Source organism: Anas platyrhynchos, chromosome Z, assembly GCF_047663525.1.
Source record: "Anas platyrhynchos isolate ZD024472 breed Pekin duck chromosome Z, IASCAAS_PekinDuck_T2T, whole genome shotgun sequence".
Lineage (NCBI taxonomy): Eukaryota > Metazoa > Chordata > Aves > Anseriformes > Anatidae > Anas > Anas platyrhynchos.
In genome coordinates this window covers 58,401,953-58,418,036 of record NC_092621.1, presented here as the reverse complement: position 1 = coordinate 58,418,036, position 16,084 = coordinate 58,401,953, and the positions used below count along the sequence as shown (strand labels likewise).

General features: G+C 36.6%; 1 protein-coding gene across 3 annotated transcripts; it reads left to right on the top strand.

Moving 5' to 3' along the window:
* Positions 1–3,339: 3,339 nt before the first annotated feature.
* NUDT12 (nudix hydrolase 12) lies at positions 3,340–14,419 on the top strand. Of its 3 annotated transcripts, none has more exons than XM_038171007.2 (7): positions 3,340–3,530; positions 4,443–4,656; positions 7,210–7,805; positions 8,728–8,895; positions 10,655–10,768; positions 12,799–12,998; positions 14,224–14,419. In XM_038171007.2, the coding sequence occupies exons 2-7, from the start codon at positions 4,451–4,453 to the stop codon at positions 14,332–14,334; spliced, it is 1,395 nt and encodes a 464-aa protein (XP_038026935.1). In that variant the 5' UTR covers positions 3,340–3,530; positions 4,443–4,450; the 3' UTR covers positions 14,335–14,419. The 3 variants fall into 3 exon arrangements, with proteins under 3 accessions (XP_038026935.1, XP_027302419.2, XP_038026937.1); XM_027446618.3 differs by lacking the exon at positions 3,340–3,530 and adding an exon at positions 3,537–3,748; XM_038171009.2 differs by lacking the exon at positions 3,340–3,530 and adding an exon at positions 3,537–3,842.
* The last annotated feature ends 1,665 nt before the right edge of the window (positions 14,420–16,084 follow it).

Sequence of the window (16,084 nt, the reverse complement as noted above, 5' to 3'; positions counted from 1 at the left end):
TCTCTGATACCAAAAACAAAGGGGCATTACATTACTTTTATAATCGTACCTTTGAAGATGCCTCAAGTTCCACTTGAGGTACTTATGATCGTGCAAGCTGAGGACTACTAACATGATGTCAAACACACTGAGAACCAACAAGAAAAAAATATTTCCCACAAGCAAGGAAAAAGTATTTGTTTATTACCATACATTCCCGAGCTCTTGCAAATCCTCATGATTCAAAAACACCACCACCCTTGAGCTGCTATGTACAAGCAGCACTGGAACAAACAGCATAGCACAACCTCTTATAAAAGTATTTACAAAGTATACAAGTTTGGAAAAGGCACCTGGTGAAGGTTAGAGGGAGAAGGGAGACAGAATAAAAAAAAATTGAAATCTGAACAACCAGGCCAAAAGTGTCCTGCAGGTTCTGCACTTTTGAAGGGTCTCCAGTTAGAAGCTGGCCATATAGAACATGTTTACTGCTGCTTTGGGGAGGAGCCGCACCGTGGATTTTCAGGTGAGTAAAGTACATGGAAATTACAACCAAATCAAATTTAAAAGGACTGTGTAATGTGTATTTTACAATGAAACACTATTTGCTAGGAAATGCAGTAACATAGTAACAAGAATCAGTAGGCAGAGAGCTGGGTAGGGCACAGTTTGGGTCAGAAGTTATTTCACACTAGGATTTATAGCTTAAGGGCATCAAAGTCTCAAACCATTTCCGTTTAATTTCAGTCATGCTTTCAGAAAAGAGGACCTTTCTACCTACAGCTCTAACAAGGATTAAAAGCAATACGTGTTTCCACCTAAAGTTCTGTTTGCAAAACAAAAACCTGATGAATGGGCACATTAAGCCCTCTGTCTGAGATCCACGTTTTAAAAATGAACTAATGAGCAATCATTTTATTTAGTATTTGAAAACACAGTGAACAATTCAAATGAAACAGTGAAACACAGATCTTTATGAGCTCATTATTTCTGTTTAATACATGAGTTGAGGAATCTACAAATGTAATACACATGGAAAAGCTGGATTTAATTTAATCTTAGTGTGTCAACTGGAGTAACTGCAGCCAGTTTTGCAAGGTTTTACTGCAGCAGTATCAGTGTTGTATTTGACACCTCAACTACTTTGTTGTTGTTGTTGTTTTTTGATATAAACATGGAGAAGAAGGAAGAAAGCTATGCAATTTTCAGTATAAAAATCACTCTGAATTCATTACATAAATGTTTTCTAAAGAATATGAACTTTGTGCTATTTTAAATTTTCTCTTTCAAAATGGCATACTGAAGAAGCTTATAAATAAATGAATAAATAAAATACACATTGTTGATCAGGCACTACACTTCTGGAACAGGAAAAAGATTCTGGGAAAAATAGAAACAAGTACTCACGTCCAATAGTTTTTAGTCTTAAATTTTTAATAAGAACATGCTTCCCATTTTACCAATTGAGAAATCTTTCAGTGATGTTAAAATGGATGTAAGCCCTGATATGTCTGTGAAACAAAGAGGGAAGAAACTTTGAAGGAAGTTCCCAGAACAGTTCCTTCAAAGTGATTTTTCCTTTAGGGAGGCAGAGCTAGTTCTGTAGGATCTGACATGTACATGACTGTTATGGTCAAAACTTCCTGAAGGAAAAATAGAGAAGGATGAAGTGGGGGCAGAAGCAATCTGATAGCACTAATATCCTAACAGCACTAAAAAAAAAAAATAAAAAATGCCATACAGATACAGCACAAAGTCTGCATATATTTTGTTCAGGATTTAGAGGAAATAGTCATTCACACATCTCGCTATTACTGAAGTTAATTTCATGCTTAAAAAGCTAACTTGACACCCATGTACACACACTTACAAAATCTAAGGCAGAAAAATAGAAGTTTTGGCAATGCAGTACCTCTTTTTTGTAACCTTTAGAATGTATAAACATATTACAAGTAAAAAATCCCAATAAAATAATTGAATACTTATTGAGTCTAGTTAGATGCTCATCTGTATCTCACGCTTCACATTGTACATGAAATGGGTATTGCCAGAAGCACCACTAAAGATAATAGAAGCCTCCTCAAACATTATCTGATCCTTCTGCCTATGCCATGTTTCACCAAGTAGCAGGACACAGTAACTTGATCACTGCTACTGTAAGATTTGTGTGTGTGCATGTCTATGGATTATATATAACCAGCTTAGATGTATCTCATTATCTTGAATATAAATGTTTAGGAGACTGCCTATACTTTGTCTCATAGAAGCTTCAAGTGATATGCTTCCTTCTGAATTCCCAAATATCCATCTCTCAGCTTATTCTCCCTCCTCGTCTTCTGTCTGTGCATTAGGATGCTTTCTTGTTCTTGACTTTTTTCCTTGTACAAACAAGGAAAGCAAGTTTCAAAGTTTTTACCAGGGTAACATGAGTTATTCCAGTACACAAAGTTCTGTAATATGCTACCAGACAAGGTCCAGTTGCCTGAACACAAAGAATGCTTCAGCCCACCTATGAGATCAGTGACTTTATTACACAGATCAGGATGTAAGGCTGCATGGTGATAATTTCATATATGGCAGATTTAAGACACTACTAAGAAGATAAGAAGTAATTTGTGCCTTTGAATGCCTATTACAATGAGAAAGCTATTTCCTACTTCAGTCATTAATCACCAGAGAAAGGACGAACGCCACTGAGAATCACCTATTGAAGGGCTGGTGGCAGCTCTTCACCAGGTGGAAACAATTATTTATGGATAGATGACCCTCTTTGTATCAGGTACGGCTAGACAGCTTCCAGAGGATTAAATAAAATTAAAATCACATCCCTTAACTTTACATTTATTCCTATCTGGAAGAATACTCCTATCAGTTCCTCATGCACATGCTCACTGCTTCGTGTCTACGGGGGGCAGAGAGGGCGTGCATCTCACAGGGCCAGTCCTCTGCTGCAAACAGATAACCACAGGCCGTGCTCTTGGTGCTTACTCGGTGTGTTTGATGCCGCTTGTGGTAGCTCCTAGGAGGTGACGACAGCTTAACTACACGCATTTCTCTGGGACTGGAGCAGCCACACTTCCCCAAGCTTTCCACAGCGTCAATGGAAGTGTGCACGTTAGCCTGCCTTCTGCTGTTTTTTGGCTTTTTAACTACCTCCCCTAGCTGCGTATCATTCGCTCCACTCGTCTTGCAAAAACACTCGCGTGTTCCGTTGACAACCTGGTTTCGCTTTCTGTTAGCGTGGTGGGAAATAAATAAATAAATGAATGAATAAATACATAAAGCCTGGCTGGCCTCCCTCACTAAAACCAGGCATCGCCCGCGAGCCGAGCCGAGCCGTTCCTCACGCTGCCTCCCGCATTCACCCTGCCCCGATGCCTCCCCCGCTCTCCCACAGCCGCCCTGAAGGCTGAAGCCCGAGCCCCAGCCCCAGCCCCAGCCTCGCCCGCTCCGGGTGTGCTCCGTGTAGGCGGGGCGGCGGCGGGACGCGCCCCCACGGCGGCGGAAGGGCGGCCGGAGCCCAGCTACCCACGGCGGCCGGGCCGATCACGGTAACGGTGTACCCACGAGCACCTCCCCGTCCTTCGCCGCCTCCCTCTCCCGGTCAGCGCAGCCCCGCGGTGCCCCCCTCCGAGGGCTGCCCGGGCTGGGAGCCGGCGGGTCCCGGCCAGCGCCAGGCACCGCCGGCGGCTCGGGGCGCGGAGTGGGTTTGTTAAGGCGCAGGACATCGGCGTTGTTCGTGCCGAAAAGCCGCGTTTGGCCCTTTTGGGTAGGCGGTGGTGCGGGGGCTGTGAAATGTCGGGCCTCTGGAGGAGGGTGGACAACGGAGCGTGGTGGCGCTGAACGCCCCTGAAAGGCCGGAGGTGCTTGTTTGCGGCAGAGACTGCCCTCTGAAGGGATCGAAACCTCAGGGGTCACGGCACAAGTTACTAAATTAATTTGTCACTGCTTCCGAGCAGAGATATACTCAGCAAAAAAAAAAAAAAAAAAAAAAAAAAAAAAAAAAAAAAACCGCCTCGGAGTGAGGTGCACAGGCCTTTTCCCTGGAAGGGGACTGCTGTCTCACATTTTTCATTCTTTCTAGAATATCCAACCGAGATTCATTTCTTGGGGTGGAATTTTGTACTGTTCAAAGGTCTTATTTGTGTCCTTGTTTGATCAGAAGCCAGAACATGTTTTCCATATTAGAATAGGCTTCAATTTCATAGCACAATGTTCCCCTCCTTAAGCCTTTTTCAAACGAGTCTTGATTTTTAGGGTAAAAATTTGCCATGTCTGGTGATGTGTGGGGCTAAGATTTGTTCAGGATTAACAATTTCATGCTAATTTTAAGAATTTTACTGTTAGATCACCAATTTGGTGACAGTGTTGGGTTACCTATGTAGCATTAAGCTGATGTCGTTTACTTGAATTGTGTTACTAAGGGCTGATATATTTTCATGTATTTTTGATTTCTAACTTAGCTGAGACAATGACAGCCTTTGAAAAGAACCTCCATCAGGAAATGATTTCTCAGCTGCATAATTTTGCTGCTGTTGGAGATGTTGCCAAACTGAAAGCATTGCTCAGCCATTCTCCATCACTTATCAATGCAGCTGCAGATAACGGCTGGACAGCCTTGATGTATGGCGCAAGAAATGGACACTTTGATGTTGTACGAATTCTTCTGGAAGAAGGGTAAGCTGTTTAGTAGATCCCATTGAAGAGTTCTGACCTAAATTCCTCTCTGTCCTGTTAAATATGACATCAGACAAGTAGACTTACTCAACAGATAGTGGAAGAATATTCAGGCTTAAAATTCAGAATTATATGCTTTGTGTCATTTTATAACTGGATTGTGCTATTTGCTAAAAATTGTTGAAAAGATATAAGGATCCCTAAAATTATTGATCTTCAAAAATACAGTGTCACTCCTCACAGAAACATGCAGAACAGAACAAAATTTGTACCCCATTCCAAACACTGTTCTGAATATAAGTTTGATGTATTTGATTGTTCTGCTTAGGCTTTTTCTGTAAGGTTTAATTGTAATCCACTTGCATCTGTGTTACAGTGCAGAACATTTGCAGGCATATTGACCAATATGTAGGATATGACAGACATACCTACACCAAAGTTAGTGATTGCTGAATTTCGTGCTGCTTTTCTTTTACATAAGTCTTCCTTCCTCTTTCAGCTGTCATATTTTTTTATTCAGTCACTATGACACCATGCATGTTCTTTGCTTGTCAAAGGCTTGTTTTCATACATTTGTTGTCCGTCTTCAACTCCTATAGTTCTAGTCTAGCAAGACACTGAGAAAAGCACAGAATGCTGCAAAGCTTTTGAAACCTCAAAGAAGATTTTTCCAAAGCCTGAATAAAGTTAGGATCGACATGTTTCAAATGGAAAACATTTCATAATAAGAGTGAGAGTTCAGCTGAGATCTGTCTTAATCAAGGCTGATCTGTTCCTCTGCAACCCTAATTACAGAGCCATGCAAGACTAGCTCATTCTGTGGTTATGAGTAATCTCAAGCATGTCATTCCACAGCCTCCAGGATATACTTTTTTTTAAGCCCTACGCAGATGCTGTACTTTCTGCTGGAGCTCAGCATGGAGTGTCAGACGAACTGCTGTTTTGCACCGTAATTAGTGTATCCTAGCAAGCCGAAGAGCTTCACTGTGCCAGATCTTCTGGGTTGAAATCCTCTGTGCATTGAGTAATACTTTGAGATTTTGGAGATTTTACCAGTTTGGTAAACAGGTTAACAAGATCTGAAGTTGTGCTTACTATAAGGAAGACTGAATTTCTGCTTGTAAATGCCTTTTTCATGGCCATTTTCTTAGACAATATAGTTACTGATGTGTTACCTCAACCTCTTTGATTTCATTTTAGTCAGGTTTAGTCATAATAATCATTTAGATGAATACAGCTGCTGGATGCATAAACATGAACGTCAAATACAACTATGAAGGTAATATAATATAACATTCCAGAGACTGAGCCTGGATAACTAGTCATTTTTTTATTCATCCATGCTTGAGAAAAGCTACAGGAAATGTTTATGGACTGAAAGAAAGATCTTAGTGATCTGAAGAGTTTGTGCCAGTGCAGAGCACATGAAATAGAAGCTTCATCATAGTCTGTGTGTACCTGAGCAGACAGTAAGTAGAAGACAAGATCAGAACAAGACTGTGTCTGAGCAATAGGTAATTAAGTAGGAAATAAGGTAAGATTCTAAACTAAAGATAATTAATTTGTGAAGATAAGTGGGCAACTTTAGTTCCCTTAGCACCAAAAGCTTTTAAGCTAAGCTCTGAATGCATTTCTAAAATGTACTCAAACTCTCTCAGAAACCATTCAGTTAAATATAAAACCTTAAGTAAAAACAGTCTTGCTAATGATACAGTTAGTTACCTGTGTATCAGCACTAGTAATATTTTGGCATCCTATGGTTTTAAAAACTGATTAGTATGACCCAGCATCTACTGTGCACTTTATAGTTTACAGTGCTATTTTTGTTTTACTTAGCCACTTGAGTTAAAATTGACAAACAAAAAAATAGTGTGCTCATTTTGACTTCCCTATCCACCCTTACCTATCTGAGATTTTTTTTCAATATAGTTGAATATTTGCCACAAGTGACTGTTTTCCTACCTGTATCATTTTGCTTTGTTATAAGAACAAAGTGATGCTTATAGACCAGCTCATTCCCCACAGTTCAGAGTGCTTCTTCTACCACTAAACACAAGCCATATTCTTGGTTCTTATTCAATGGTAAATCTATTCTTATAACTGCTTTGATAGCTTGGTAGCTGCTAGAAAGTAATGCTAATTAAGCTACTGAATTTTGTCTTACTGGTTAGTCAGAAGAGAGCTGTGTCTTGGTCTACAAAGTTTCACCTGTCTTGAGAAGGTTTTTTTGTGTGTTTTTTAGTTTGTTTTTGACATGTTGCAGTATTTGGGATTTAAATTAATTGGTCACTGTTGTAGTAAGGCATGAACCTTGTTAAGTAATACCAGGAGTGCAACATAGATGTGGGATTTAACCTTAGCAAAATAAAATGAACTAAGATCTTTTTTCAATACCGTAAGTATTTAGCCTAAAGAATGACTTAGTTGCTGAGTTTTGGAAAGTTCCTGCACCTATATATTATTAGATGTATATGTTGTGAATAATAATACAGTATTTACACTCTTCTTGCACAGCCTTATGCTGATAGCCACTGTTCTTTTCTGTTTCTGTAGGTGTGACAGGTCCATCGTTAATAAGTCAAGGCAGACAGCTCTGGATATTGCTAAATTTTGGGGGTACAAGCACATTGCTAATTTGCTGGCTAATGTGAAGGGCGGGCAGAAGCCTAATTTTCTGTCAACTGAAGTGAAAGAGCGTGAAAATTATTTTAGCATGACACTTCTGGACAGAAGAAGCGATAAAAGAACAGATTCCAACTGGCTAAGCAGAAAACAAAGCCATCCAGCTACAGTATACATACTCTTCTCAAATCTAAGTCCTTTGGTTACTTTAGGTATGGGAACAGAGAGGTCCCAGCCACCAGAAGTCAAGCTTTGTAGGCTGTATCACAAGGATGTGGAACGGTATATGAGTCAAACAGAAGAAGTCACCTTGATTTTTCTTGGAGTTGAACTTCAGTTCAACAAGAATTTTATGGCTGCTCGCAATGAAAAGGTTCTGGAAGAAGAAGAAGACGATGGGTTAGTTGCTTGGTTTGCTCTTAGCATAGATCCCACTTCTGCTGAGAAATTCAAAGAGAAGCATGAGGACTGTTACTTCCTTCACCCACCAATGCCAGCACTACTGCAGCTAACTGAAAAGGAAGCAGGTAAGATGCATAAAATGCAACACTAATCAAATGTGTGATCAGAAGAATATGCTTTAGGATACACTGAGGTTTGCTGCAAAGACTAACCACAGCAAAGGTATTCAGGTATTCACTGAAAGTCAGGTATTTTCAGTGCCTTTAGGAAAAAAAAATTAACAGTCTGGCAGTGGCTTTGTGAATAATTCTATATGTAAAAATGTGCAGTTGCAAAGTGCTATCATCTTCAACTGTGACCTGTAAACTGTAAAATTTATTATCATCATGGTTTTACAAATAATAGATAGTATTTTAATATTGATGCATGTGCATTATTTTAAAATGAAAAAAAAAATCTGTCATTAATGACTTAATTACAAGAAATTAAGCTATCTCCTTAGTAGAAGCTTGTGGGATACTTTTCCTGAGAAGAAAAAGTTAGAGCAAGTGTTGCAAAGTCAGGATCCCGGTGTCCAATGTAATGGACATGTTACAACAACTGCAGTTGTAATATTTTTGTAAAATTTATCCTTTACAGAAGGATAAAGGACAAGCTCCACTTGTACCTCAAGTTTATCTGGGACAATGCATTATTATGTCAAGATATCTGTAGGAAGTACCTTTTCCATCTGGAAAAAAAAAGTGTGATACAAAATTCTGGCACTTCACCCAGGAAAAATAATTTTAGTAAGAAAGAGGTTGTATTGGTCTGGATTAATATTCCAAGCAAATAAATTAGTTTGTATCTACATAATACTGCGTTGTATTACATATGTTGTGCTGCAAAGAAAGATTTAAATGACTTGCATCATTTGACTTATGTTGTTAAGCCATAGTCAACTTTGATTTTTACATTGAACTTTAATACTTGCTTTTTTTGTGTAATGTTAAAGGCTTAAATTAATTAGTGTGGAATATTAATTATTTTCAATGTATTCTTTAAAAGGTGTAGTAGCCCAGGCTAGATCAGTTCTAGCATGGCACAGCCGCTACCGATTCTGCCCAACGTGTGGGAGTGCAACCAAGATTGAAGAAGGGGGTTACAAAAAAACTTGTCTAAAAGAAGGTTGTCCCAGTCTCCAAGGTGTTCACAACACATCATACCCAAGAGTAGGTGAGGATATTGTAAGATAAACTTGGTCAAAAGGGATTATATGCACGTTTCTTTTAAATTATTTATTTAATTATTCATTAATTATTTATTTAACTCTGTTTCTTTTTAATTATTTCAGCTTCTGTCCCAGTACTTACATGTTCACCTCTGTCAAGATTATGTGTGTCTCAGCTATATTTAGGATTAAGAAATTCAGGTTTCTCTTTCTTGTACTATACTCTGTGGCAGAAATTGCAGTGACAATATCAATCTTTATCACAATGCAGCTATATCAGATGTTCCAACAGTATAAACAGTCCAGAGGGTCACATTTTACTCTTTCTATTCTTTCTGCATGTTTTCTCAGCTACCAAAAGTCCTATTAGCTTGAAATAATATGGCTCTGTAACAAATTTTTGGTATGGTGCTCGTTTTTCTGTAGTGCCTCTTCAACTGCATTAGCCATCTTCACTGGCTTTGACTTTTCATTGTCAACTGCAAACTGCCAGGCCTATTTCTACCCAGAATATAAGCTTTGATATATTTTATAACCCCTTTTAATTATGTGTTGCAACGGAGGTTGTTAAAATTGCCGTGGTAGCGATGGAAAAACAACAGGGAAAGAAAAATTACCTTTTTTTCTTGGATTGTTTAGTGACCACGTTTGGTAATCACCTTTCCTTCCCCTACTTTGTCTTCTCTTTTGCAGTTATAGTTCTTTCCAGAACTTCCATTGCATGTGTATTGTATTTCTGAATTAGTTTCTGTTACATACTCTAGACATACCTTTGTAATAATCAAAAAATTGTGCCATGTCCTTCTCTCTCATGGGCTGCTATGGAGCTTGCTAAAATACTAGTGGCCATTCCTTTGCAGTTTCTCACACAACAAGTTTAGAGAAAGAAAGGGATTATATAGGAAGGACAGCTGAACCAGCATTTTCTACTTATGCCTTTCTTTGAAAAAAAGTTTACAGACAGCAGCACTGCATATTCTGCATTGTGCCAAGTGCCAAATACCTTCGCACAGGACAACAGTCTTTGAAATCACTGCTTATAGCAATTGCTGAAGTAAGTCTTTTAATATTAAAAAGAGAAAAATATATAAAGGCAGAGGTAACAAAAAATAAAAACAAAACATTGGTATATGTAATAAAGTAGAGAATTAAAAGGGAAGAAGAGGGTAGATGAACTGTATACAGAAAGTCATGACAAAATGAATGATACCAATAGGAAAAAATATTTAGCAAGAAACAATAATTTACATAGAACAACCAAGACTGAAAAGTAGATAAAAATGCTCCACCAGATAAGGGGTTGAAAGCAAACAGAAGAAAAAGTGAAAAGGTTAGTCAGTATTTACATTGTAACTGGAATACCTAGCTCTTCAATGTGTAGTGAAAAGTACAACCTAGGAACCTGTGTATGTAGATAAGGTGATAGAAAATTGTGTTTGTTGCTGAAATTGTTGCTATCTGCTGGATGTATTGTTTATACTCATAACAGATTATATGTTTGGGTTGCAGGTAATTTATGCCCTAACCTTGGCTACACTCACAAAGCATGTTGCAAAACAAAATAAATAGTATCTTATGGGGAGAAAAAAAAAAAAAAAAAAAAAAAGGTGAAATAACAACTTGCTCTGGGCACCTAGCCTATTTTGATTTCAAGCACTTAAAGTTATCTTATTTGTATACGAATTGGTGTTGAATAGCCTGAATTTTATTGCTGCTTTTAGGTCTCCCAAAAGTTGTAATATATTCCTTTCATGTCCATTAAAGATCCTGTTGTGATAATGCAAGTCATCCATCCAGATGGGAACCACTGCCTTTTAGGTAGACAGAAGAGGTTTCCTCCTGGAATGTTTACTTGTCTTGCTGGATTTGTAGAACCTGGTAAGTAATTTCATTTTCCCTTATCCGACGGGTTTTCTCACATATTGTGCGCTGAAAATAATATAGAGATTTCTTCTGTTTTATGTCAAATAAAATATTAGTTCTTCATGTTAGATGTTGTTATAATAAACATGCTAGCTACCATACTCTGCAGAGGTTGATTTTTTTTTTTTTTAATAGCAAAAAGCAATGAGCAAAAACAATTTTAAAATAGCTTTCTCATCAATTCTCATCACAGCATTCTCATAAATCATATACTTAAGTGAAAAAAAAATATATAAAGGAACTTTCTGTGGTGATATGAATTCAGTATAGGAAATCTGGGAAATAGGATTTCAGTATAGGAAAAATAAGAGTTAAAGCATAAATTAAAGTTAAGTGCATGCTTATTTGATTGATTCTATGGAAGATAAGTAGAAATTTTGTAATATGAGAAAGAAAAGAGATTTTGCTAACTGTATTTAGCAATAATATTTGAAATTAGCTAAAACTGTTGGTAGCTACAAAAAGTTGTAAAGCATTCTTATATTGTGAATACATCTTAATCACCAGCAATAATGTAATTTATAACTATATTGTACAACTGAACTGTGTTCAGTAACGGTATGCAAATTAAATGTGGTTAAAGCATGAGTGAACTGATTGAAGAGTCATTTAAAAGAAGTCAGGAGGTTTATTTTTTCACCGCTTTCTTTCTTATCATCCACTTTTTGATACTGATTTCAAGCATATGTACTAAAATTTAAGAGTAGCTGATCTTACCAGTTCTGTTCAGTTGAACTTAATTGCACTAGAACTTCTATCTCTTAGGAGTTCACTTGCTAGTTAAAATAATATTTGGGCTATCATTTAGTAAAGAAGGCAAAGGAAACATCCGCGTATTTTGAAATTTATTCAGAAGTTAATTCCATAATTGGTTGAAAAGACAAAAGACTGAAAAGATTGTTATATTAGTGATTAGTTTTCTTACGGGACAAGGTGAGATGTATAGAAACATCATTGTATATTGAGATGTGTATAAAAAATTTGGTTCAAACTACTTGAACGGATCTTTCAATTGTCTTCAAATAAACACATACTGATGCATGGACTATCTAATGAATTTGTAATTAGAGGTTATAACACAGGACATATGTACATATATAGGCCTATGACCATCAATAGTCCACATGTACACTCAGAAATTATAGAATCATGGAATCATAGAATATCCCAAGTTGGAAGAGACTCACAAGGATCATTGAGCCCAGCTCCTGGCTCCACACAGGACCACCCAAAAATCAGACCATGTCTGAAAGCACTGTCCAAACACTTCTTGAACTCTCTTGGGGAGCCTGCTCTACTGCCTGACCACCCTCTCTAGCAAAGAACCTTTTCCTAATAAAGTCTTACGTGAATGTAGAAATAAGCTTTTCCACTGCAAGTTAAGTTTGGAAAAGTATTTAGATTAAGACAATGAATGAATCTGGTGAAGTGAATAATACAGTACAGAAATCTGCAAGTCTACTTAAGTCTCTATTTTCTTATTATTGCCATTTTAAATGTAGATTTTCTACATTTTTAGTTTAGATTTTTAGTTAGCTGCTTACTGTTACAATCATACAGAAAACCTAAAAATTAATACAATGCTATTTTTAAATGAACAAATCTGTATTTCATATTCATTTAAGGAACAATGTATTTCCTACTAAATGTTTAAAGCGTTAAGCAGAGTGATGATAGGCTGTATATACATACTTATACATACCATACATACTATAATTGATAAATTATCAATTCAGGAAATAAACAGTATGATGGAGAAATTATGACACTTTACTTACAAAGTTAAATTTTGCTTTGGTGGCCATTTTTACCTTGTTAGACTTCGCCATCCCATGCTTAAGGTGTGTGCCCTGATCTGTGAACTGGATGTCTATAGGTAATTGTCTGGTGCAGTTTCAAATCTTTTGAGTCAGTTCAAAGCACAGGATGTAATCCTTGGTTGGAGTATTTTCATCAGCTGTTGGTTCTTTGCCCTTTTTGATTAGGCGAAACAATAGAAGATGCTGTTCGAAGAGAAGTAGAAGAGGAGGCTGGAGTCAAAGTTGGCCATGTTCAGTATGTCTCTTGTCAGCCATGGCCAATGCCCTCCTCCCTAATGATTGGCTGCTTAGCTGTTGCAGTGTCTACAGAAATTAGAGTTGACAAGAATGAAATAGAGGATGCCCGCTGGTTCACTAGAGAACAGGTAAAGTTCAATTTAATTTCCTTCTCGTATTGATTAGTCTGTGATTGTATCACTTCTGGCATAGAATAGATACTTTCTTTTTTCAGCAAGTTGAATAAACAAGTATACTCTCCATTTTATCATACTACAGTTGCATTATATTGTATTTGTAGATCACACATAAACAGTGGAAGGCAGATACTGATAAGGAGCACAGTAATTACTGGGTCACTTGCAAGTCCATTTTATGACATATTTACCAGTTAGCTGTTCAACTTTTCCTTTTGGGAGATATCCAAGTTATAGTTATTTTAGACCTTTTTTTTTTACAAGCCTGTGCTCTGCATTTTGGCAGAAATAGTGTTCATCACCTGACTTTCTCCAAACAAGCATGCTACCAGATTTGTTAGGGGTGGAGGTGAGGTTTAGGTAAAAATTCTGGGAATTCTAATTTGAATATTTTTCCGCGAGTTAGTTTTTTAATACTCTGGTATTGAATGCAGGTTACTATGCATTAATATGAAATTCAAATTAAAAAGATAAAAAAATAAATTTTCACAGAAAGAGCTCATGAGTAGAAAATAGAACGATTGTTTATACAATACAGTCTTCACAGGTTTTGTCACAAGCTACTTACAAGCTAAATTTCCTGTAACACTATACAAATGCCTAGCAGTTACAAGTGTTGTGACTCTGTAAGTCAACTTGAAGGAAAAATTAGTCACCTACAATCTCAGTGTATTTCTGACAGCAATCAGAATGTTATTTTAAATGAGTATTAGTTCTGCATACAGCTAGACATATGCAGATTGGTCTAGAATTGGGAATAAATGTACTACAAAAGTGTGCTAAACTGAAAGTATACACGCATGTTGCTTGCTACTGCCTCAGATAATGAACAAAACATTTTCTCCAACACTACATGATAAAAGAAAACAAAAAGAATTTATGGAACGGTGTAGAGCACCATCTGGTGGTTCTTCCTTGCAGAGACTTAACAAAAAAAGTTGAATATCACTTTTTTTATGATCTCCACGGTTGTATGAAAGTATCCTTTGGGGCACGTTTTAAGCTCAAAAATGCAACAATTCAACAACTCTTCCAAATATTTTTCCTGTATTTCTCTGGTAGTAATATATTAATGGGGACAGTAACGTTAGACTGATCATCATTGTTAATTCCTGTGTTAGATTCCATATGGCTTATAATTCTGTTTTCTAACAGAAATAATTTCTTTTTATTGCAGGTCGTGGAAGTTCTCATTAAAGGAAATCAGCGTTCATTCTTTGTACCACCAAGTCAAGCTATTGCACACCAGTTGATAAAACATTGGATTGGAATGAATGCTAATCTTTAATTCAAATAATTTAATTCAAATTCTTTAAGTTGAATTATTTCTTTTAGTGGATGCTAAAATTGGGAATAAACTAGAAAAAACTGTTTATCTAATGTTTGTGCAACCATGTACGTTTTTGAGTCTTTGCTTTGGTTCCTGAAGTGAATATGCAAACCTTTACAATTTTTTTCAGACCTGAGTGAGAACTGAGTAATAGCACAGTGATCATCCCAAGGAATCAAGAAACAACTAGGAAAAATTAATACTTTATTTTGCAGAGGATGCTTTGTTTTTGTTTGATCAAATTATTATACCTGCCACTATCATGTTCTTAATGTTTGATTTGGATTTTCCTGTCCACCACTAGAAGGAGTCACATTACAAAAAGGCCTAACCTTGCCTGTTGCCTGCACTCTATATTTACATCCTCCTGTTCTGTCATACTAGTTTCCTTCTCATTTTTCCCTGTCTCCATTTTAAAAAATTCTATGCAGCACAAAAAACACCAGTCACTGTTCGTTGCTGAGAGTCCTATCAGCAACAGCTAGTTTTAAGCTAATAGCATCATTCAGTGGTAAATATGTAGTACTTTTTTATCTACATGAGCAACACTGTAAACAGAGTATGTACTCTTCCAGTTTGATTTCACCCAGTTACACAGTTACGTCATCCTGAATTTAAAGGTATAACACAATATTTATGAATAATGTATTGGAAAACCAAACCAAGATAATAATATATTTATTGACCCTAGCCAATGAGTTATTTCATTCTCTGATAATTTGTAATGGAGGAGAAAAGATTATTTAAAAGGCATAATATCTGAAAATGTACACAAAGTTGTTTTATACAAATTGAGACTTTTAGATTATTACTGCTATTAAGAATTTACAGTTCTAAGAAATATACCAACCCCAGCTGTAAGACTGAGAAGGCAATATGTTAATTAAAATAATTACTTATGGATATTTAATGCTATAATTCAGATTTGTGCCTTAATTTATTGTGTTATTTAAAGAATATATCTTTTTAAAATGGAAGTTTATAAAAGTATACTGTTGTTATTAATTTAATTACATTACAATTCAATAGTCTGTGATTATGCAGACACTGCAGTGTTATAAAAAATGCAAATGAACAGGAGGAAATACAATGATAGTCATAAAAATTAATTTATTATGAAATGGTAATTTGTTTATTCAGAACAACTTGAATTTTTTTTAATCAATAAACTATGCAAGATTTGTTTCAAAATTCTGTGCAGACTCTGCACTCAGTAAGTGTTACGTCTTTCTATTCAGTGTTCATACTACGGCAGCATTTTTTGTTTGTTTTTATGGCATCAAGGTTAAAGCAAGAAGCACTTCTGACAGTCTTGGAACAGCTAACAAATCATTATATTGCTTTACTCTCTCCCTTGTTTCACCCACAACTGCAAATTAAGAAAATAACTTTTATCAGTTGAGCTACCTGGAAATGAGAAGGAAGCAATACACTGTTTCATTAAATATTTTCTTTTACAGAGAAGTACAATAAGCTCTCATGGACTACCACTATTGCCAATATATGGTCCTGGTAGAAATAATTTTATTAAAAAAGTAAAATAAAACATAGGACAGAAGGAAGGCTAGTTGCAGCTGCTTCATACAAGTAGAAGAGAACAATGGAAAGCATGTGAATAGTGGAAGAAATATTTGCATAGGACTGCAATGATTGCATGGTAAGAAAGATGAACAAGGAAGGAATGAGGAGCAGACAGAAGAGGAAGGAT